At 37.9% G+C, this 23,425-nt stretch overlaps 3 protein-coding genes across 21 annotated transcripts in view; 1 reads left to right on the top strand and 2 right to left on the bottom strand.

Annotated features, from left to right (window-relative positions):
* Positions 1–4,153: 4,153 nt before the first annotated feature.
* On the bottom strand, positions 4,154–9,470 carry LOC124414643 (poly(A) polymerase type 3). Its single transcript, XM_046895645.1, has 12 exons — positions 8,993–9,470; positions 8,474–8,705; positions 8,077–8,320; positions 7,878–7,982; positions 7,655–7,805; positions 7,353–7,564; positions 6,773–7,070; positions 6,435–6,611; positions 6,227–6,348; positions 5,972–6,145; positions 5,779–5,880; positions 4,154–5,468 (listed from the first exon to the last, which is right to left on the bottom strand). The coding sequence occupies exons 2-12, from the start codon at positions 8,677–8,679 to the stop codon at positions 5,415–5,417; spliced, it is 1,845 nt and encodes a 614-aa protein (XP_046751601.1). The 5' UTR covers positions 8,680–8,705; positions 8,993–9,470; the 3' UTR covers positions 4,154–5,414.
* Positions 9,471–9,872: 402 nt separating this feature from the next.
* Positions 9,873–11,383, top strand: LOC124414720. Of its 2 annotated transcripts, none has more exons than XM_046895753.1 (4): positions 9,873–10,140; positions 10,241–10,364; positions 10,440–10,726; positions 10,853–11,383. In XM_046895753.1, the coding sequence occupies exons 1-4, from the start codon at positions 9,904–9,906 to the stop codon at positions 11,378–11,380; spliced, it is 1,176 nt and encodes a 391-aa protein (XP_046751709.1). In that variant the 5' UTR covers positions 9,873–9,903; the 3' UTR covers positions 11,381–11,383. The 2 variants fall into 2 exon arrangements, with proteins under 2 accessions (XP_046751709.1, XP_046751708.1); XM_046895752.1 differs by having other exon boundaries at positions 10,226–10,364.
* Positions 11,384–13,911: 2,528 nt separating this feature from the next.
* The window catches only part of LOC124414881 (ryanodine receptor), a 31,410-nt gene continuing 21,896 nt past the window's right edge, over positions 13,912–23,425 (bottom strand). For 10 of the 18 annotated variants that reach the window (XM_046896011.1, XM_046896002.1, XM_046896003.1 and 7 more), the window contains 20 exons: positions 23,252–23,420; positions 22,345–23,142; positions 21,253–22,271; positions 20,800–21,171; positions 20,382–20,494; positions 19,539–19,632; positions 19,207–19,449; positions 18,498–18,909; positions 18,001–18,405; positions 17,680–17,896; positions 16,734–17,592; positions 16,440–16,651; positions 16,078–16,324; positions 15,694–15,972; positions 15,271–15,557; positions 15,090–15,150; positions 14,738–15,016; positions 14,469–14,625; positions 14,210–14,375; positions 13,912–14,097 (listed from right to left, as the gene is read on the bottom strand). In XM_046896011.1, coding sequence (XP_046751967.1) covers positions 13,935–14,097; positions 14,210–14,375; positions 14,469–14,625; positions 14,738–15,016; positions 15,090–15,150; positions 15,271–15,557; positions 15,694–15,972; positions 16,078–16,324; positions 16,440–16,651; positions 16,734–17,592; positions 17,680–17,896; positions 18,001–18,405; positions 18,498–18,909; positions 19,207–19,449; positions 19,539–19,632; positions 20,382–20,494; positions 20,800–21,171; positions 21,253–22,271; positions 22,345–23,142; positions 23,252–23,420 — 6,552 coding nt within the window. In that variant the 3' untranslated portion in view covers positions 13,912–13,934. Of the gene's footprint in view, positions 14,098–14,209; positions 14,376–14,468; positions 14,626–14,737; positions 15,017–15,089; positions 15,151–15,270; positions 15,558–15,693; positions 15,973–16,077; positions 16,325–16,439; positions 16,652–16,733; positions 17,593–17,679; positions 17,897–18,000; positions 18,406–18,497; positions 18,910–19,044; positions 19,066–19,206; positions 19,450–19,538; positions 19,633–20,381; positions 20,495–20,799; positions 21,172–21,252; positions 22,272–22,344; positions 23,143–23,251; positions 23,421–23,425 lie in introns of all 18 variants that reach the window. The other 8 variants (XM_046896015.1, XM_046896018.1, XM_046896006.1 and 5 more) reach the window with 3 other exon arrangements.

The following is a 23,425-nucleotide window of genomic DNA, read 5'->3' as shown; positions in this document are numbered from 1 at the left end:
ATACGCTGCGAGCAACGCCTGCAAAGTTACAGGCAAAAAACTGCTTGTTTTCGCCCTCATTTCTCTGCTGTTGGTCCTACGCTCTTTTTCATATGTTTTTTGAGTTCCTGGGGGTCGAATTACTCTAGAAAGGGTCATACAAATCGATTCCAAGACGCAAAATTTTCGGCTCCGGAAATCGGGAAAAAACTAAGGCTAACCCCTCTGGATTTTTGGCAAAAATTTCGACGACTTTGAAAAGTGCTGCAATTAATTTTTTCAGGCACTATTCCGACGTAATCTTGCGAGAGAAATCGATTGAGCGCTGTCATAATACGCTGCGAGCAACGCCTGCAAAGTTACAGGCAAAAAACTGCTTGTTTTCGCCCTCATTTCTCTGCTGTTGGTCCTACGCTCTTTTTCATATGTTTTTTGAGTTCCTGGGGGTCGAATTACTCTAGAAAGGGTCATACAAATCGATTTCAAGACGCAAAATTTTCGGCTCCGGAAATCGGGAAAAAACTAAGGCTAACCCCTTTGGATTTTTGGCGAAAATTTCGACGACTTTGAAAAGTGCTGCAATTAATTTCTTCAGGCACTATTCCGACGTAATTTTGCGAGAGAAATCGATTGAGCGCTGTCCCAATACGCTGCGAGCAACGCCTGCAAAGTTACAGGCAAAAAACTGCTTGTTCTCGCCCTCATTTCTCTGCTGTTGGTCCTACGCTCTTTTTCATATGTTTTTTGAGTTCCTGGGGGTCGAATTACTCTAGAAAGGGTCATACGAATCAATTCCAAAACGCAAAATTTTCGGCTCCGGAAATCGGGAAAAAACTAAGGCTAACCCCTTTGGATTTTTGGCGAAAATTTCGACGACTTTAAAAAGTGCTGCAATTAATTTTTTCAGGCACTATTCCGACGTAATTTTGCGAGAGAAATCGATTGAGCGTTGTCCGAATACGCTGCGAGCAACGCCTGCAAAGTTACAGGCAAAAAACTGCTTGTTTGTGCCCTCATTCCTCTGCTGTTGGTCCTACGCTCTTTTTCATGTGTTTTTTGAGTTCCTGGGGGTCGAATTACTCTAGAAAGGGTCATACAAATCGATTCCAAAACGCAAAATTTTCGGCCCCGGAAATCGGGAAAAAACTAAGGCTAACCCCTTTGGATTTCTGGCGAAAATTTCGACTACGTAGGAAAGTGCAGGAAGAAACTCTTCGTTGCGCTATATGGATGTAATTTTGCGAAGGGACTTGATCGCGCAACGTCTGAATACGCTGCGAGCAACGGATTTAGAGTTGTAGCCAAAAAACGAACGATTTTTCTCGTAGTCTTCTGCTCTTGGTCCTTGGCTCTCTCTCATGTCTTACTTGCGTTTTTGAGAGTCTAACTATTTTGGGAACGGTTGAACAAATCGTCTTTGAGGAGAAAATTTTTTTGCGAGAGAAAAAAGCCCAACATGAAAGCACACCCTTGCCGGCCACCTAAGGTAACGAGCTATCTCCTACATTTCTTTATTTGATTACTCAGGGTACAATCAGTCTAGAAAGAGGCTTGCGTAAAAAAATTGTCTTATCGATTCTCATATGTAAAATTGTAAACGGTGGTCACAATTTACAGAAAAACCATCGTAGGAGTCACTATCATCTGTGTTTGCCATATGGTTCCAATGATTTTTTGGTACGATTCAGGAATTGCTGACAGGAGAGAACGTACAAATAAGGAGATGGGAGTTCATTAAAAGATTCATGTAAAAGAAATCGTATTTATTGTTCATTTGAGAAAGATACATAGTTTACAGACGATGTAAGATTATATACGGTAAACGATTGTGTCATTTCATATTTCAAAGATCTTCTCGCACTATAAGTATATTGAACCATGTATCCAGTCATAGTTACATGAAAATCTGAACTCGATGAATAAAGTGTAACCCTATATAAATGTCACGATAAACCGATAACGATTTATTATGGAACAGTTGCAGCATACACATTCATACACGCATTCACTCACTAGTATAAGTATAAACAAATATTATGCCGCACACAAAAAGCGTACCGCGTCATTTAACCGTATACAATGAATGTTAAAGAAGCATGTCGATAGATAGAAAACTAATGGACGCTACTCGCGAAACCGCAAGTTAATCGCATCGTTGACCAAAGGTGAAAGCAAAACAGTGATAATAATTGTTTTAATCATAACACAATAGACATAATTCATATTGACAATAAAGTAATTTTACCAATAATCTGCAATATAGAAAATCCGGAATAAAGACATTAAATAGAGTTACAAACTTTCATCAAGGTCTATACGTATAATGTTCGATTTAATAAAGCCTTGTCTCCAGGCTATAAACATTGATTTGTTGTACCAGTTAAACACTTCTGCAAGTAACGCAATTTACATTCGATTGTCAAATAAACCAAATTCTATTTGTAGTTTTCGATAACATTGCTGGAGAAAAGTAAATTCAAACCACTTACGAAATGCTTTTTTTCATATATTTCTGTACGTTATTAAAAATATAAAATCCAAAACTAACATAACATATCATGGACTGTTTTAATTTTGAATGCACATTAATATGCCGGATGATCAATTATCATAAATGTTATTGTTATCATTACCATTATTTATCATATATTTATTACTTACAGCAAGTTTCGTTTATCAATATTTTTTCTTATCCTTTTGTTCCATACATACCCTCGATAATCTAAGAATAATCTAGCGACAATATTCTTTCGGTTGTCCCGTGATCAGCGTACATACAACACTGTCATAGTTTCTTGCAGTAAAAAAAAAAAGATTACCTGTAATCTCGGTTAAAATCTCTAGGCTCGTACCGCTGAGAACTGTAAATTAATTTTATTGCTATTTCAATGCAAATAATGGAATGTTAATTCGAATTCCCACACAAGTAGTGTATTGCCCTTGTAAATAATGGGATACGTATGCATAGGAATTCGATTTGTATCAAACTACAAAAACTCGATTGGTCCGAATTTGAAATAGAGTTCGCTTAGATCATAACAAATAGATTTGAGGTAATTACTCTTTCCACATTGCTGTATTACGTTTAGTATCAGGCGACGAAAATATCTTCGTTTGCTTGGATTCGCGACAGTCAGACAAGTCGTACGGTTGATGAAAGCAAGGACACCCATTAGATGATACCCTAACTCAAGTAAATAAGGAGAAAATAAATAAAAACGACGTAATAATAATAACAGCTACTAGTTCCTCCCTTTAGCAAGATTTCTATCTAAATACCTACTATTTAATTAACTCGAAGAGATTTACTCGCAACAGTTAATTGAGTATGAAGTTCGATTCCATTCAGTTGAACTATGACAGTGAAAAATTTTGTAGTATCATTTCTAATCATTTTCACTGTTCAAATATGTTCGACTTTTATTTGCCTAAGGAGTCCGTCTTCATTAACGTGTGTAGAAAAAGAACGTATTGCACTTATTATTAGATGTACCGCTTGTCGCGTGGTGATGCGATTTACGGGAAAAGAAATAGTAATGTAAACAACATTGTTTGACTTTCAAAATAATCCACAAAAAAAAATTATTATCTTTCAAAATTCGACTCGATTTTTCCGGTTAATCAAACCTTTATTTCGTTCATACCAAAGTCTCTGACGAGAAAAATGAATAGAAATATTCGCGTAAACTGTATGAAATATTTTGATCGAGCTTAAATTGAAAAAAAAACTAAATCTATTTCATTTTACAGTTTAACAACAGCATGGGCAGTAATTGAAATGTCTTTTGAAATGGCTGCTAAGCCGGCACACGTGTCATTTTTGACTGACATACACTGTATTCGCAAGTGACTAGCGTAAACAAGTAGGAAGCTCAACATTGTTAAACTAGTCCTAATCACGGACACAAGTACACGTACTTAGATTAATGATGCTCGAAGAGAGTGGGAAATGAAATGATCGATGTAAATTTGAGATGAAATACCGGTGTAAAGTGATAAAATAACATCTGATCCCACCATAGGAAGTTTCACGGCACTCGGGGAGTAAGATGTGTTCTAAGACTATTTTTCACAGAAGACGATTGTATGAAAAAAAAAAAAATTTTAGGGGCTAGAAAACATATTTGTCGAGCCTGTCTAACGACGAGTTTAATATAAATAAATACTCAATAACTTCTGCAGCTCAACGGATAATTTTTATTTCGATAGTATAGACATGTATTTACACAAACGTGCGTATCTCCGCTACACAGAGATATATTCGTGGCACGTTAATACGAGTAACTAAACTTCGTTCATCAAGCAGTCTATACATAACACCAAAAGAAATGTATATTGTTACTGGTTGAAAGAAAGTACTGGAGATCGATAAATAATGCCGAAGCAACTAAATATAGAAAACGAGAAATAAGGATATCGATCGTTAAAAGAAAACTGCCCTGAACTGTTACTTGGAGAAATAAATTCACCCCGCGAGCACCGTGCTACAGGATTGTATGATTCTGTAAAAATTAACTGAAACTCATTCTCATAACACCTGACCAATCGCACATCATACATTTTTTAAAACACGTTTCTACGATGCACAGTTCTTTCTTCTGTATCTTAGTATCGAATTGCATATCAACAGGTAGTGAATTGCCTGGAAGAAAGGCACCAATCTATAACTGATGGTGCAATTCTGTACCACTAAATCCGTGCTCTACTTCTAATGCTAAAATTATCTTGATGAATTAAAATCGAATGAATAACCGATCAAAATATTCAACAATGAAGAGCAGTCATTGAACCAGATGGCCAATTTAACAGATAATCGTGATTGAACAACCCGATTTTACAAACGGCAGTTGTTTACCCCCTGGCAAATTATTTGCCGTCGAAGAGTCTTTCGTGACAGTATTCATAATTAGCACCGGTAATCCGACACACTGACATATGCCAAGGAATTCGTTTAATCTTAAATATATATTTTTTCAGCTAAAAAGCCTGATTTGTGATTCACCATGAAGTCATAAATAAATAACCGTTGTCACCCGTTCATGGCGAACAAGTATATTCAGAATAGTCTGAGAAAAAGTGAGAGAAAAAAGTTTTAAGAAAAATGAACATGGACAAGGTAGAAGACTATAGGAGAGAAATAAGATGTAAGGGGGAAACATTATAACACGTCCGTAAGTAACAGTAACCGTCATTTGTGTTTTACCATTTTCACGTAGAATTTATATATCTACGTTCAATATCACTATTTTGGTAATAAATTGAAGTGTAGTAATAATAATTTGTTTGAGGGCCTTCCTTCTCCAGTAACCGGCGTTTTCTTTTACGAAACAGAGGACTTACATAACATGGGCAGTGGATCTTGTGAGGAGTGCTTACATTCTAGACGATCCTGAGGACCATCGTCGGATCGGCGGATGATAACAACCGTGCAACGGTCAAGTGCACACAAATCCCTCTTGGACAACTGCTGCACCACCTGTCGGCCCTTCCTGAAATATAAAGTGCACAAATATCCACTCACAACACATCATACCTCCAATCATTAATTGACTGCGAAACTGATCTTGAACCAATTTTAAACACTAAACTTTCAGTAAATTGAACATCAAATATGAAACAACTAATGCCTCTACATTTTATACTTGATCTGTTACCTTGTCATTGCAGGGAGATGATACAAGCGATTGTATTTCTCTATTTTGTTTGTGTTACTTCATAGGAGAAAAAAAAACAAGTGAAAAATATGTGAAATTTTCAAAACTACCCTTAAAAGAATAATGTTATCCTTCAATTTCTTACATCCTTTGCGGCTGTCGTATTGTCTTTATATTCATCCAAGCTGAATCCAGAGTTACTGTCCTCACCGCATGACTGAACAACTACCAATGAACCGTCTTCCCCCTAAGAAAAAATTATAAAACGATATTTGATTCCTAATTATGGACTCTAACGAATGAACACACATCACTCTATTTCACTCTATTCAACTCACTTGTGTAATTTGATGCTCTGGGTCGTGAACCTTCAGTTTTTTTCCATACGAATCCATACTGTCGGATCGTCTTTTTTTGGGAGAGATATCTGTCCCTCCACTTGGCGAAACTGTTCCTCCTCCATTCCCGCCAGACCTTCCGTTAATGTGAGTAATTGGGGTGGATGCAGATACCTGTTAAAACGTAAATTACGTCACATTAATATTGATTCTGGATTGTTTATAAAATGTGAAAACGAGCATTTCATTATGTACCTTACGCTCGCGCTTTACTAGACTGGGAGAAATATAAGTGTGGAGTTCCTTGCGCTTGACAGGCTTTGCTTCAATCCACATTCCTTCCTTCAACATGTTAATTTGTTCTGCTTGTCTCTCGACTGCAATAAGTTTTGAAAAAATAATTCATTTCAATGTAAACAGACACCAATGTAAAATATCTCAACCAGAAAAAATATATCTATACCTGAATCGGCGAAGGACTTTATATCGTAGGTCAGATCAACCTTCAGGTTCTCACTTTTAGCAAATATCAAACCTATAAACCACATGGAACATTGCCTGTCGGTAACGGGCTCCAATGGCGGGAATACTTCAGGATTGACATGGGCCAGGGTGATGTGTGGGTTCCGCTCCAAGATACCTGTGTAACAGAGTTAGAATTTCGCCATTTCGGCATCCGAGGATTATTAGTGTATTCATCCACAAGTTTCGAGAATAAATAGTATGCAGGAAAGGAAAGCATGATGGAATAAAAATGATGGGATTTCAAGTGTGTATTGTTTAATTTATACAGCATATTACCTATTAAATGTCGTATTTTTGATTCAACTAATCCACACCATTCAAGCTGATCTTCGGGCGTCAAACTGCTTGTCAACAGCACAATATAGTGTCTGTACTTGCCAAAAAAATTTGGGGGTTCAAACAATTTATCCCATGTAGCCGTTCCATTCATAATTTCGTCTGTTATGGCCAAACCTGACTTAAATTCTTCTTGCATAATTGTTCGTGTTGATACGGAGACGTTGAACGTTGAATTTTGCTGTGGATATGCTGGGGTGATGATGGGCATTAAATGATATCTATCCGAAATATTAACCTGAACACAGACAAACAAATTTAAGCTGGGGACTTAGGGAAGTAAAATTTGTTATTAAACCTAATATTATCTACTGTGTATCACACTAAAACTCAGTTTGTCAACTTGATTATTTTGAGATTTTCCAAATTGACAATATCATGCTGTAAATATTGGATTCGCATCTTGCTACACTCAAGTAAATAGCAGATCCAACATTTTTGAGTACGAATTTATTTCAAATATAACGTCACTATCTGTGACGTAAAATACGACTGAACCTATTAGTCGAACTTTACTTACTCTTGGATCCCAAACTGGAAAGCTTAAATTGACGTTGTCCGGCTGTTTCAGAAGGACGGGTTGTGGCCATTTCCATTGCGAGAATACAAGGAAAAACTTATGCACGAGCGTAGCAGCAACTGCATTTGGATACAATTGGCAAGTTCGAGCGACGAGCATTGCCCAAGAAACACCACCAAGGTAGCCTAAAACGTTGCTGTATATTCCGTGTTCTGAAAAACGTATTTATTGTAAAAATCAAGTCACAGATGACTTCAACAACGTATTATTCAATAAAATATATATCATTTCAAATATCTTACTTTTAGCCCAAAGTTTTATTGCCCTAAGTGCAAGTCGAAAATTGTCAATATTAGGTACCAAACGCAATATTTCATCTGTCACTCGACACCCGTTCAAACTTCGTACGCATTTTTGATCAAGATTCTTCAACAGCATATCGTCTCTGAGATCCTAAAAATTCCAGTAATTACAGTAATTGTTTCAAAAGTTTTGAAATTTTCAGACATGCAGCCCAAAGCTTACCATTGTGTCAGGGATTTCCTTCAGCGCTAGTCTGGCAAACAGCATATCAATTTCTATACCATCGAACTTCATTTTTATAACGGGTACAAAAGCTTCCTCTACTGCCTAAAAATGAGTGCATTATAAAGTGATAAAAAGTTGTTATAACTATAGATGTTTGAGTTTAAATCAAGACTTCTTTCACAAACTTCTGGCTTACCCTTAAATCTGAAACCTCTGCTTGCTGTTTGAGCAATTCAAAAAAGGATGTGAAGTAATCCGACCTATGTATATGCCGAGGGACCACACAGAGTGCATCTATATCAGCACCTTTGTGATGAACACCTAATCTATATGATCCAAACGTGTAAATTTTACCACCAACTTGTTCGGCAACATTTGGAGGCATGTTTCTAGCCACACTCGTATCTCTTATCCATTGCTTGACTAAGCTGTTCAGTTTGCTAGATAATAAATACGGAAAGAATACAAGTAAATACAAAATCAGAGATTAACGTTGAGAAAAGTTTTTTAATATTAGAAATTTGCGTTAAATAAACCAATCCGACAAAGGTAATTTTAACTTTACTGAAAATTAAGGTCTAGCAATAATCAACCTCAGGATTTCCATTCTGTGATTAAGCTCCTTGTCAGATTCAAATACGTTGTAAGGCTTGAGAGCTTCTTGAAGTTCGTTAGTCCTCAGGTGATCGCTGGGTTTTGGTCCCGCTAAGGTAATGGCGGATGTCATACCCAAAGTGCGAAGATTCTGTGCTGTAGAACCACCACCCGTCGCAGAGTGACTGCCTTGTGACGACCACATCGTGGTGCTTGACTGTGCGATTCTTTCTGAGAAGAAGATTGCAAATGAAAGTAAGAGGCAAGTGTATCGATTGACTGGAGTGATTGACTATCAGGTCAATTTTAATAGTTTAATGGATGAAACTTCAATCAGGTGAAATTCCGGTACAATATACAGATATAATCTGTGCACAAGGATTATTAATAGATGACTAATAATGATATTAGACATAAGAGAATACATAAATCGTTTGGACAATTTGAAAAAGAATATATAACAAACTTAGATTAAAATATGAGAATAAGTTTAATGCGTGCTTCATTGGAAATCTTACCTCTAGGATTCTGTCAAAAGTACAATAACATGTTCAGAAAAGGACAGAGGCTTTGGTTCGAGGTTGTCAGGTTATAAAAAGGAACAAAGACTCGTAGAACGAAAAAACATTCAGCACCCGTTATAGAACGTATCCGGGTTACTTTTCTGCAAGGGAAAATTACTTAAATTTACTATGATATAGTGTGTAAATAGGCTTGGCCACGAGGTGAGGCGAGACACTTGTAAACAATATTTTTTAGCAGTCAAAAATATTATCAGTCGAATGAATACGAGTCCGTGATTTGTACGTTTCTTTCCGAACAGTTATTGCGTGTAAGGGTGCGAAATATACATTGTATCAACACAGGAGAACGGTTCGTGGTCACATGACAAAAAAAACTTGGCGATATCGTCAGATAAATTAAATAATTAAAGAAGGTTATTCGAAAATAACGAAACAACACGTACACCCCGCACCATACCAGCTACAATACAACATGGCGTCGTGACGGTTCTGTATCGACCCTGCGATTTGTCGAGTAATGTCGCGTTATAATCGCTTCCGAGAGCCGTCGAGATTCGTATCGAGTCCAAGGATCGAAGCTGCGTTCCGACATTAGCTACCAGTGCTGCCAACAATCTATGCATGTCAACAATCTATGTTCGTGAATAGCTCCGCTCTGTCCTAGGGAATTTTTAGCGCTGCCAGGTAATTTCGGAACGCACGATAAGGTGCCCTGGCTTTGCGCCAGGCGTCTCACGTGACGAAAGTCGCTATGTAAACAATAATGGCGTCGTTTGGATAATACGAGTGCTATTGGTAACACGGTACAAAAATAAGAGGCTGCGAAAACACATTTTTCCCGTATCTTTATTTTGTGCCTATTTGGTCACAATCATCCCGTCGTTGCAATATATGCCTATAAGAAAATGGGAAAGCGCTGTTGTGTACCCGACTGCCAGCATGGATATCGGCATTCTGAATCAGCAATATCGTTGTTTGGCGTTCCCAAAGTCGACCATTTATTCAGAAAGTGGTCTTGTGCTCTGAAGGAATTCAACATCGATTTAAAAAAACATCATTTTGTATGTGAAAATCACTTTCTCACTGATGATATTATCAGCGAAAAAGTGCTACGAGATCCACACCGAAAAATAATATTTCAGGTATAAACAATATATATACCTAAACGATTCAAATATATTTTAGTCTATGTTTGTCAATCTGTTTCAAAATTTTACACACTTAAAGATTTTACGTATTCAGAGAAAGTTGAATAAGAAACGTCTGCAAAATGGAGCAGTTCCATTCGCCTCTGCTCCCTGTTTGGAATCGGTTTCTGAAAATTTTGACATGTCTATACCAACGGTCGACCCAGATAAAAGAGCATGTATGTTATTGTTCACCACCCTTTTTACTTTATATTATTCCAATTTCCATTAACCTATTTTTCATAATTTTCTAGATGAAAACAATGTGACGGAAAATAAATCTGCACTCAGAGAGTCTTCCTCTGAAGCTCAGAACATTATTCAATATAATAAGACAGAGAATGAATCGGTCGAGTTGAAATCACAAGGATTAAAAGAAAATCCCACTGTTTTTGATGACATCTATAACGGAGCTGTTAAACTGAAGCTGCCAGATTCATCATGGGGCATACACATGAATGTGGATCCAATTAAGCGCATAATAATATCACAAGTTCAAAAATGCAGAGACTCTAACGAAATACCAACTTACTTGAAGCAGGTAAATGATAAAAATATGTATGGAGGAAATAATTAAAATTCACGCAAAACATGAAATACAAATGATAGAATGTGTTATAATTGATGAAGTAATACTATGCGATATCAAATATGTCTTAATTTGTAGATCACCCTGAACGCACAATTAGTTCTGAAACTTTTCGTTTTCAACAAAGAAGTCATTGAAACGGCTGTTACAACTTTACCAGAAGTTCTGAGTGCCTTTGAAAACATGTGCAGTGCTACAGTATGTGAAGGAGGCCCTTTAATTAAAACGTACAAGAATGTCCACCCTAAGTGTGCATATCGAGATGTAACTACTGATAGATGGAGACATAATGCGTGTAGTTTTATTACAAAACAATCCATGATTTGTCTCAAGTGCAGATCATTGGATACAATATTGCGCCAGCACTTAGATCGTAAACACAAACTGAGAAAAGTACACATTGTCCTATCTCCCTCACGCAAAAAGAACATAGAGATAATCAGAGAAACACATCGTGTGCAGATGCAAGCATCCAGACGAAATAAACGTAAGCTGGAAACAATAAAATCAAAAGTTGTAGAATTACAAAAAATAATGAATGAGATTTCAGAGACAAATTCAAAAGAAATCATTAGTAAGCTCAATCCCCCTCATTTACAGGTATAATATTCTCCCTTTCGATAATATTTTCATTAATTGCCTGAATTTTATTTGACATAAGAACACATATATATATATATATATATATATATATATATATATATATATATATATATATATATATATATAATATTATTAATATACAATTCAATCACTTACCCATTACATATACAATTGTAAAATTTAGTTTTAAGTTTTTATATACAGTTAATATCTGTAATTATTTTTCTGAAATAAATAAATAAATAAATTAAAGGTAATTATTACTTATTAAAAATACTACCTTATTTTTTCAGCCAGTTACTGTGAAGTCTCCTTTGTATAGTTCGAGTACATTAGAACGTGTGTATTAAGCTCTATTTATAACGATTTCAGATACTCCGATATTTAAATTTTTGTTTTAATGACAGTCTAACTTTTGCGTGGATTGAAATACTAACCATTCAGTAATACGCTTTAAATTTTCGCGGCCAGTGGCCTTTCGGTGCATGCGACACCTGCGACTCGACTGGTGAACTGTAGTAAAATAATCACATGTGGTAATCGCAGCATTCAGCGAGACCTATTTATATATGTCTGGATTGAAACTCGCCTGGTGGGGCTAATCCGCTAGGTTCGCTGCGGTCTAGATATCCTTGTGCGATACAGACATATATCCAAAATAATATCACAAACATAAGATATGCATGTTCAGTCAACGCTTGTGGTCAGAAATCACCACACGACCCTGATGTATTTGTTGATTATTAGTTCTTGTACGCACGGGTTCCTTAACAATATGATTACTGACAGGAAAGGGGACTAATTTATTTCTGTCATAGTTACACCTATAATGGAAAGTTCCACATAATATAATCAAGTATTCGCTGTCCTAGGTTACATTCATGTCATAATCCGCTATTTTTGGTGGTAAAAGGTCGTATAATGGCGCACACGTCCTTACACCATTAGACACGTGATATATGATATGATTTCGACTTGAAGCGTTTTCAAATTCTATGACGGGTTTTCTAGACTTTGAAAATTATATATTGGACATCTATTTTCTGATCTATTTACATTTTCGCCCTCCCATCGTATTGGATGTGAAATTAATTCCAAACGAAATATTACGGATGCGCAGCAAACCGTAAAAAATCAAGGATGTGGAATTGCGTGAAATCTCGTCAGATCTATTTGAATCACATTTATTATACGTGAATTCAGGTGGAATTCATTGTCTACATGACGAAATTATACGAAAATCACCATAGTCATAACCGAGTCATTTTTAAATAACCAGAAACCTCATGAATTTAGGTGAAATCAATTTGAAACCCCGTGAAATCATCTAAAATCACCTGAAATCATACAAAATGACTAAAAATAACTAGAAGTCACGATATCATTTGTGGACTGAAAGTCTGAGTGAATAGCCCTCGATATAGACGCGTTGTGGTCAACCTGTTGATTAGCAGCCGTCCTGTTGACTAAACCTATTTGTTCCAACCGATTGCTTTATCCGAAAACAATGGCTTCAACTGAAAATACGGTGAATAATATGTTACGTAGCTTTTCCTTATCAATTCCCCCTGTCTCAGAATTTCCCGCTTCGTTTATATCCTTTATTTTGGCTTTAATAGCAGTTGTGATATCACTTCAAGATACTCTGCGGTTAATAGCATATAAGAAAATAATGTAAAACTTTAACGATTCGAAGTTTTTTGGTAACGCCGCTGAAAAATCTTTATTTACAATATATCGACACATATTTAATTTAACATTATATCAGCTCAGTCGTCAATAATAACATATTTTCAAAAATGTTTACACTGCAGCGTACAATGCGTTATGTATTTTTTATTAGTACAATGTATAGTGTAACTGATGTAACCAGTAACGTTTCCAAAATCGGCAACATTTTATCCTATAAGAATAAATCAACAATGCCGTCGGCCTTTAGAGATGTATCCATACACGGAGAATAACGACCGAATCATTTCGCCAGTGAACCATAAAAAGTATCAATAATAATCTATCAACCACTAATATGTAACTAGATCTTTGTGCTTTCGATATTTAATATTAATTATTTGATTTCGTCTAATGATTAATAAATGTACGATAGGACTTTTATAACGAGTGAATCTAAGTTATGAGAGCTTCGCTGCACTAAAGTTACTACCGAATTATATCTCTCGTTTAGTATTATAAAGGCTTATAAAAATATGTGTATCGTTCGAATTCCAGTAGTCCAAGGTAAATTATAATACATGTCAAAAAGCTTGACGTTTCAAAATTCATATCAGCTCCTTTCAATCATGAAATTGAAAACGTAGCGATTATTAGAAGCTGCATTTCAAAGAAGTAATGGATATTTTAAATATCAATTTTTTCATTAACTATTTGAATATTCTTCACGGCACCGCATGAAATTTTCGAAATTTTATAACTCGTAGTAATTCTTTAAGTCTAGGATTCGAAAAAAAATTCGTCTCGCTTCACCACCTATAGTGAACAAGATGTAAGATCGAAATAGGACTTAACAGATATTATTGACTGCAACGTGAAACCATTAACTTCATTTCTTTTTGGCTTCTTCCTCAACAGCCTCGTTCTGCTTTCGGAAGCAATCACCCACTGGGAAGAAATCCCAACACCTTTGTTGATACATATTCCAAACGTATGTCTCTTGACCAGTGTATTCTGTATCCGGTTTATTAATCAGATGCATGAGAAAAAACCTGAAACATGAACGTAAATGTATTTAGAACAACAAGTCAAGTCAATCCATGCTAATTTATTTAATTGATATCGTGCGGAGTAGAGCTTTCAAAATGATATTCAATTACTCACATGTAATTTGCTAAATTATGTTCCTGCTGGACGTGTGTATCAAAACCATGAGGCACTGTATCGAAGTACTCTTTTCCCAAACCACATATAAAACAGTTGCTTTCCATATTATCTTTCACACTTTCAAGCTGATCACGCAACTCTCCAAAGGCGTCGATAATCAAACCTTAATACCAAAGTATAACCAAGGATCAAATAATCATTCTTGGAGAAATTCTCTGAGGTTGAGATACGAAATTCAGATAACAACATCACGTACCTTGAATAATAGCAAGCAGAATGACAATGACAAAGAAGAAGAATGTGATATCGAACATTATACGATAGACTTCGTAGTCATCGCCATCGGGTTCACCAATTTCATCACCAATACCGCCACCGGCTCTCACTCCTTTGTACAGATGGAATACAAAGCACTAGAAACACATATTGCAAAAAAATGTAATGAGTTTATGTAAAGTAGCTCGATATAAATATATAATAAATACGTAATTTGTTGTAAAAAAATTGGAGAAGAATGATTCATACCGTTAACATATCGTGACATTTTTTATCAACTTCATCATCCTCTTCTTGAATATAAAATTTCCGGAAGAAATTAAAGGCTATGACTGTGTAGATGTAGACTATGATTGTCAGCAACATTACGGTCAATACTAATTGTTTTCCGTTGTGCGTTACTGACTGCAAAATTGTTCTCAGTGTTTTGAATCCTACTGCGACATCCAACAGATGTGCAGCAAAGAAGAAGTTGTTGTAGTTTCCTAGTATCGAGAACGTAAAATACCACAAACTGTACAGGAAGGCCTGAAAAACAAAAATTTCACGCTCAAGTATACAAGGCAAAGACAGTAATCGCTTTTTCCAATATTGCCCTTACATTGTCAGTAATCGTGACGCCTGCCTTCCACACCTGATAACGCCAGTCGATGTTTATAATACTGGAAAAAACGCCAGCGTTATGTAGCAGCAGTCGAAATTTGATGATTTAAATAGGTAAGTTGCAACGAAAAGAAAAAAAACTATTCCTACATAAATTACGTTTCAGAAGTTATACTTACAAGTGTAGCAATCCAGAACCTTCTTCCTCTTGTTGGCTGAAGGAGGTCTTTTCCATTCCGAGTAGATTACTGATGTAATCAAAGTCGTACGTTTCGCTGTACTTTTGTCGTACCTTTTTTTTAACGAACTTATCCCAGTAATTGACAGGGAAAGACTTGGCAGATATCACCATTTTGTCCCAATGTGCCTTAATGTCATCCTCCTCCGGTGTTTCTGCTATGTACAGACCATCGAACTCAACCCGCCGAGCAATTTCTTTCTCACGTTTGAAAATAGCTAAGGGTACCTAGTTTGGAGAAATTAATACTCTGAAATGGATCCAAGATATTCCGTAGCTTCCGGTTAGCTTCTACTGACAAAGATGACTGCCTGGCTGGAGAAAACAAGTTCTTTGGAGGATAAAAAGAAAAAACTTTCCGTACCTTAAGGTGGTAATAGGCGACCAGCATGGCAAGGGACACAATAGAGTGCATGGCAGCCATAAGTCGCATCACGTGTGCCATGTAGTAAAAGTCTTCCGATACTTCAACAAGTTCCAAAGGATCCTCCTCTTCTTCGGAACTTCCGTTACTGCCACCACTTCCCCCTTCCCCGCCGCTACCATCGCCGTCGGATGAACCCTCGCCCGAAATCTCTGCCAACAAGTCAGCCATCGGATCTCCGCTGCCACTTCCGTTTTCCTCTTCACCGAGTGAAGTGACCTGACAAAAGATTCTTGTATCGAAATTGTTGTCGTAAATGTGGTTTTAATCCTTAAATGATGAGACACATGAATTACCATGCCCATATACCAATGTACCAATTACCTTATAAAAGAGTAACATGAAGTTTATACAGAAGGCCAGTACTAAGGCAACGTATTTCAGATTATAAAAGTTTCTGGCAAGGAAAGACACAATGCGGTGAGTGTATTCGGAAAGGTCGATACTTGAGCCAGCTGAGGGTTCGGCTGCAGTTTCTTGTTTCGCCTCTGCCTCGACAGCTGCCATTGCAGCTTGCTGAGCTGCTGCCGCCTCGGCTGTGGCAGCTGCTTGTGCTCTGGCTTGTTCTCCGCTGTTGAAGGATATTCTCATTATTTGTTGTTCATTCGATGTATGACTATCTATTTTCCCAAGAAATATATTTTCAAACTTGAATGATATGACAACCGAAATGCGAATCAATGTACCCTAATAAGTCTGCCAATGTCACAGGTCCTTCCGATTCGGTAGTAATTCCATCCACCGATCCTCGAGGATGATCTTCGCCGGCTCCTTCGTCTTGCGTACTCTCGCCCGTTTCTTCCATACTTGACTGAGGTGTAGAAGCAGCGGATTCGTGAGGAGCTAGTTTTATTTGACCACCTTCTTCTTTCGTTATATCCATTCCAAATGCCTGGACCTATTAATAAGCGTGTAATTCAGTTAAAAGTCACTTCCATGGACCAAATTGACGAAATAAAAATGTTACGCGTCGACCGAACCTGCAAGTTTGAATCATCAGGCGTTGGTGGTAAGGCTGGTAGTAGTCGTAAAGGTTTTTCTTCTTCTTCCTTGATCTCAACTATTGGTTCGTCAATGTGCGGTCCTCTCATCAAACTAAGCAATAATCTCATGAAGTATCTGATAACACAGCCGACACCGAATCCAGAGTAGTAGAATGCATAGAAAATCATTTTAAAGAAGCCGACAAATAATTCCGGGATTGTCATTTGCTGCATTTCCGAAAATTTGTTCTTTATGTTGGTGGGAGAGAACATTGAGAAAAAGAAATAAACTCCGTCTTTGAAAGCCTGAATTCCCCTTCGGATCGGATCCTTGTTTCTTTCGTCGTCATCTTCCGTCATGTAGGTGTAAGATGATTCTCTTGCTTTTCCGATACCGCTGCTCTCTTCAACAGCCATCAAGGCACTCGCGTGCTGCATTTCAAATATAGCATCTTCGCAGAAATTGATAAACGTCTCCAATTTCTCTTTGTCGCCTCCTTCAGTTACGGTATTGTAGAAAAAGGCTCGTTTCGATTCTTTGATCTGAGGTTTTTCCCACTGCTCGATATTAGATTCTTTGATTTCAAAGTAAACACGCTCAATTTTCCTACTGCCGCCGAGAATTTCTATTCGCCCTAGGAACGGTTCAAAGTAATTAAGCACAGAACCTGCTGTTTCGAGAAAACGTGCAAGCCTTGGTTCATTTGGCATATGTTCTGACAAATTTGTCAACAGAACGGCGAGGTTGAAGCCAATCTCTTTAGCAGGCTCGTGGAAACGATCCATAAATGCAACATAATCGATTTTGCCGTCGTGATTGGTTTCACAACAGGCAAGTAAAAATTCGATTTCCTCGCTGCGAACAAAAATGTTTATTTATTTCTTGATTCGGGGCGAACTGTTTGTCACGAAGGCGAGAGTATATGAAAAAAATTCTACTCACATAGTATAACTTTTTTGCTGTTCCATTTTTTCTTTAAAGTCTTTCGGATATACCCAGCCATCGTTATTGATGTCAACTTCAAGGAAGCTGGGCGAAGATATAAGATCCTTCAACTTGAGGAACATGTCAAAGTATTTCAAAATTAATTCAACATTGCCTGCAGATTCTACAAGCGTATCCACCATCTGCTTTCCAATGGTACCGTTTACAACGTTACCTGAGTTGGATGAATAAAATTAAGTGATCAGTAAACCTCTTTCAGCAAAAGCTTGACTCGCGATCAGCGACGTGCAAATAGCTCAGTTAAACTTAAATATTTACCTTCCAACATAGACAGCATCATCGTGATCATGTCCTTCTGTAGATTTAACAATTCCTTGAGGAGATCTACTTGACTAGAATGCTTGGAAAGTTTGTCCTGCATGTGTGAAAAGAGAAACAGAAATCCTCCTACAGCATCCCAAAGCCTAGAGTGTGCCAAAGCTTGTTGATTCTGAGCACAAGGACCTTGAATAACTTCAGTCAGGGTATTGAATACTTGACTTGCAACTTCGATAGCCTTAAAGAAGTTTGCTTTTCCGGCTGGATCTATCAGTTCCTTGCTGGAATAGTGCCAGTAAAAGTCCATGATTGACTCCTGAAGACGAAGGAGGTAATCGACAGTACATATGACTACGTTCACCGTTGTTGTGTTACCAGCTTGGGTTCTCAAGTAATTCTGCCAGTCTATAGAAAAAATATTTACATGCTTGGAGTTTGAAATGCCAAACATCGGTACATCGGGACATAGTGGAGAAACATTGGGAAAAAAACTTTACCTAAATTGTGCCCTTCGCAAGTCAGTTGAATAAACCTGAACAAGGCACAAGTAAATTCAGCATCATGCATATTTTTTTCACCCGCAGCACCTTCAGACCCGACTCCCAGACCTTCCGCCTTTGTGTTTCTTTCGAAAGCATCCAGATCTAGTACGCTACACGAATTCATTAATCCAGCAATTGAGGTGAAAAAGCCAACATCCTTCTTCTCCTTCAAATGGTTAAGCATTCCCTTCTGAATCTCGATGTTACCACCTCGTAGAATCGAAATGCCCAGCTCTAAAGTCTTCATGACCATCTCGCTTGGAACACCCTTGCAAGCGGAAATATGCAGCAGTACCATTTCTGCAACTCCTCGATTCGCAAGACGAGCTTGATGAAATAACAGCTTCTGTTTCTCCATTTCTTGTTCCTATAAGAATCGGAAAAATTTATCTCTGATCTTTTTTTGAACTCTAAAATTTCGGTAGAATCTAGTATGTATAAAAAGCACTTTTTCATATCTGATCCAGCGTTAATAATGTGTATAAGTTAGTAGAAATCTTACCATGAGCTTGTGCATAGGCCTCTTGGGTTATCGATTAGAAGAAACGAGGATTGTAATTAGTAGTATTAACAGCAGTTCTTTTTTCTTTATTCCCATAACTTACGAGAAAATACTTCCCGGTGTTAAAAGCTTAGTTTGGGTTAAGTAAAGATTTAACCTTACATGAATTGATGCCGCGCCTTCCTCCTCGCCCCCTCCTTCATCTTCGCCTTCCTCTTCTTCCTCCCCACAAGACTTTGATACTATTTGCGCATAACTCATGTAGAGGGGATCTTCTTGAAGAGCTCCAGAACGTTCGGTCATGGCTCCGCGACAGAACGTTGTAACTAGTTGCGTTAAAGGATCAGGTTTACCTTCCTCTTCCGTCTTATCCATCTTCTTCAATTCTGCATCTTCGAATGATTGCTGCCAATTACGTATATCATTATTTTCTCCGGTCACAAAAATGCTCAGGTATAGTGCAGAAGAATTAAATTTATCCAACGCGCACTCACCGTCAGATCTTCAATCATAACTTCTTGTCCCACATTCTCGTCTTGCAACCAGAGCTCGTAATAAGTTCTTGCAAAGATATTGATTGCCCGATGCCTGGAAATTAGTTAACTACCGTTAAAAGTCATATTATAGATTGGTACCTGTGGTTAAACGTTTTCTCTTTCACACAAAAACAACGATCTTATTTTACTGAATCCAAGTCAGCCCTGAGTGTGATTCCACTTTAGACTCGGAGACTTTGTTTCGAGATGGTTTTCAAATAAATATTTATCGAATGTTAACGAATATCAATTATTTTCTCCTGACATGAGCGTGGCTCTCTCGCTCGTTGGTATAGTTACCAAACCAAATTTACCTCCTCAATTTGTAAAGTGGTTCGCTTCTTAGGCACGCAATCGCAGCTCTTTTTCTAGCTGCACATAATACCCGTTTCCATCCATCACGCGAAGGCGGTGGTTTTGTGGCCTGGAGTTAGCAGCATGCACATGTATCACTCAAATTGTTAGTAACATGAGAAGTGCAAAGAATGAATTCCCGTCAGGTGTATAGCTAATACGTTATCACAACAAAACGCAACAGCTTCCATTCGTTTCAAAGATCGATTTTTCATTATTCTTTGTCCAAAACTTGCAACCATGCGTATAGAATAGGAAACTTAGCAGCATCAGAAATATTGAAATAGATAATTAGATTCGAGTGAACGGTTTGTATTAAGGTCAGTGTAATAACATTTGCTCGTGAATTTTGGCCAAGCTCAGGGTAGAAATTAAACTGAAATTATAAAGTTAAAGAATTTGAAAAACAACAACACAGCAAATCAAGTAAAAGACTAAGTGGGATACCTGGGCAAGGAATGTAGGGAGGTCTGACGGAAGCAAGCAATAACTGCTCGCTTTCTCTGTATAGACACCACCGAGCGATAGCTACTCTTGCTCTGCTGCTGGGGATGGTCTATCTACTCGTACACATAGAAATTAGAAAATTATAAGGAAAATTAACGGCAAAATAAATCTTCAGATACTCTACACAGTGAAACAGATTTAAACCCATGGAATAATTCGACGAGTATGATTTGATTGAAATGGTCCATAGAGACTTGAAAGCCTTACTGCATCTTAGCGGTAAATTGAACGATGTGAATATAAAAAACAGTTTGTGACCAGAACTACTTTGAGGAACGTAAGTCGACGTTGGCCGTGTGAAAATTTAATGAATTGCTGAGCTCCGAATTGTCTGATATTAATGGTTTTTGTGCCTTACCATGTGAAGCCCGTAAAGCACTTTGGCCATTGCCACAATTCTAGTAACCACATCGTCGAGTTGTTGAGCCTTGACCGGTTCGGTCACATCTTTTTTTTGCCCAAGCTTTGAATAGAGGTAATGTTGCCAAGACATTTCATCAGCCGGATCGATTTTGTCCGGCAAAGTAAGCTGCGTTGTCGCAAACTCAGTGATTTCATATTCAGGAAGTTTCTTTAAAAACCTATCCTTACAATGCTGGACGAGTTCCTGTTCTCGTCCTGCAAACAAGTTCAGGCCGACAGGCAACAATCGTTTCAGGCAAGCAACCATCAGCGACGCCTGTACTTCCTTGTCTTTGTCTCGTTTCTTGTCCCGATGTTTCTTTTTTTTCTGTTCAAACAATCCAGTTTCTATTAATCACAAACCCATTTCAGTAGTTAAAGTACGACTTTAAAATAACACGAAAAATACCTTTCCACCTCCGGACGGAGTTGTGCCATCAGAAACCGCCGTCGGTCTTCTGGTGGCCGTAGGCATGATAAGAACCATATTGTCAATTTCATTCGCTGAAATGAAGTTCTGTTCTTCCCGCAAAAAGTACTGTGACTTAGACCAGGTGTTGAATATTGCTGCAACGTGATTGTAAAGGTCTTCGGCTTCTGGGATGTTGTTACGCAGCCAATGATTACGTTGTAAATCGACATATTTAATAAGCAGTGGATAAAACGAATATATATCTCTGACAAGGAGTTGCCAGTCTTCCTGAATTTGTGCTTCTATCTGAGAAGTATCGTCCGTTGAAGACTTGATAAAACCACGTAAAGATTCTTCCTTATGGAACATGTTGTCGGTTCGTTTTTTAACACGTTCGGCAAGTGGCAGGAACGGATCCTTAAGCAGCTCTTCAGACGAATTAATGATAATTTGTTGCGTGTAAGCTGCGATGCGTGTCATCCACGGAGCATTCTCGTTTCCAATGTTCTTTTTTATCAATTTTAACACATTTTTCAAGAGCTGATTCATATGGTCGCTCGTAACCATGCTCACGTACGTTCCCTCATTTGGATTGACGTTGTCTGGACCTTGAGCCCACCAAAATGGCAAGTACGAGCAAAGCAATGGTAGTATGACATCGATAACGTGGGGGGCATCGCTATAAGTTTTTTCGGATTCTACAAACTGATCTACCTCAGTCAAGATCGTTTCCAAGGTAGGCATACTCGACTCCATCCGACTCATTATATCTTGAGCCTCGAGGGAGTGATCGGCGATTCTATTTAATAGCGAAAACTGGTTGTGCTTGTTCAAGTGGGGCTCCAGAAAGGCGACTGGAAAGCAGCTGGAGAAGGCTCCAAGGCAAGAACCAAGATTAGGTTTGTTTCGTTCAATTTCAGTTTTCAAATACTTCCGGTCATGGGTTAACGTAGCATCGATACCCAATGTGTAAAGAGATGCCAGCATTTTGTACGAGGCCACTTGAATCTCGTCCACTGCAACGTAATTAAACTCTTCAAATATAGATCATAAGCTCAAAATCATAGACCTTTATATCATTATACTTACGCAATAAGTCACTGCCGTATTCGCAAGCTGCTAAGTGATCGAACATGGAGGTGAGGACAGGCAAAACAACGCTGTTCACGTAAGACAGAGAAGTTGATGTTTTCAAGTGGGTTCCTCTAAGGTGACTGTATTTTCCTTCTTGCAAATTGAGTATGGTGTGTCCCAAGTCGTCGGCCGTATTGTTGAAGAATGTTAACATCGACGTCCTGATAAATTCTGGACAATTTTTTACAAGCGATTTCGCGTCAATACCTTTGACCAAGACTTGCAGACATCGAACGGTTATTCTAACATCTGCCCCGAATGCAGCTAATCGTGAACGGAGCAGACTCGCCAGCTTACAAAATAACGCAGCAACCATTTCCTTTTCTTTCAACGACGCAGCTCCTATATTATTCGTCGCAGTGGCTACGGCAATGAAATAATTTCTGTGAGTACTGAAGTACTTTTCCATCAATGGTAGGACCACTTTGCTGAAAAACTTTATATCTCTTGTCGATGTTTTGAAACTGTTTCTCCTGCTAAAGGTGTCCGAAGGCTTCAACAGCTTCATATTGATAGTAGCTTTATCCAAATACGCAATCAATTTCTCAAGCAAAGAATACGCAAATCGCAATTCTACAGCTGCACCAACCCCGGCAACTTCCGTATCCGTCGTTGTGCTGCGAACCGGTTTGTGCAATTTGTATCCTTGATACTGTAGATATTTCAAGAACTCTTGGGAGCGTTCGCGATCCTTACGTTTCTCTTTGTCGGTCAACAAGTCGTAAGGCACTAACTGTGGATGAATACCACCTCCTGGAAAATACGTTCAATGTCAATGCTTCCATTTCTCGGTTCAATTAATCATCGTTCCTTACATATCTCGAGTTTAAAAATTTACTGCCAATAACTGAATCCAACTGACCGCAAGTGATCAGCTCCTCCTTCTTCTTTTTAGCCCAAATGTCATGAGCGTTGTCGGCTAAACGCTCAGCCATATTTTGCATTTCTCTACTGAGAGTCAAGTTGGTCATGTCGACAGGGTGTGGGTTGTAGTTGAACGGATTCGCTGCATCTGTCTGAAATTGTGTGTCCTCAA

The sequence above is a fragment of the Diprion similis genome, chromosome 14 (assembly GCF_021155765.1).
Source record: "Diprion similis isolate iyDipSimi1 chromosome 14, iyDipSimi1.1, whole genome shotgun sequence".
NCBI classification, from domain to species: Eukaryota; Metazoa; Arthropoda; class Insecta; order Hymenoptera; family Diprionidae; genus Diprion; species Diprion similis.
The sequence above is the reverse complement of the archived record's forward strand: the minus strand, read 5'-3'. Positions and strand labels throughout refer to the sequence as shown.

Excerpts from the sequence above, each read along its gene's own strand:
- LOC124414643 (XM_046895645.1), bottom strand. The coding sequence starts at position 8,679 with ATGTGGTCGTCACAAGGCAGTCACTCTGCGACGGGTGGTGGTTCTACA. Across the intron at positions 7,071-7,352 it reads TTCCAGTTTGGGATCCAAGA|GTTAATATTTCGGATAGATA; the intron begins GTAAGTAAAGTT and ends GTCTGTGTTCAG. Across the intron at positions 5,469-5,778 it reads ATACGACAGCCGCAAAGGAT|GAAGGGCCGACAGGTGGTGC; the intron begins GTAAGAAATTGA and ends TTTATATTTCAG.
- LOC124414720 (XM_046895752.1), top strand. The coding sequence starts at position 9,904 with ATGGGAAAGCGCTGTTGTGTACCCGACTGCCAGCATGGATATCGGCAT. Across the intron at positions 10,365-10,439 it reads CGACCCAGATAAAAGAGCAT|ATGAAAACAATGTGACGGAA; the intron begins GTATGTTATTGT and ends ATAATTTTCTAG. Across the intron at positions 10,727-10,852 it reads TACCAACTTACTTGAAGCAG|ATCACCCTGAACGCACAATT; the intron begins GTAAATGATAAA and ends CTTAATTTGTAG.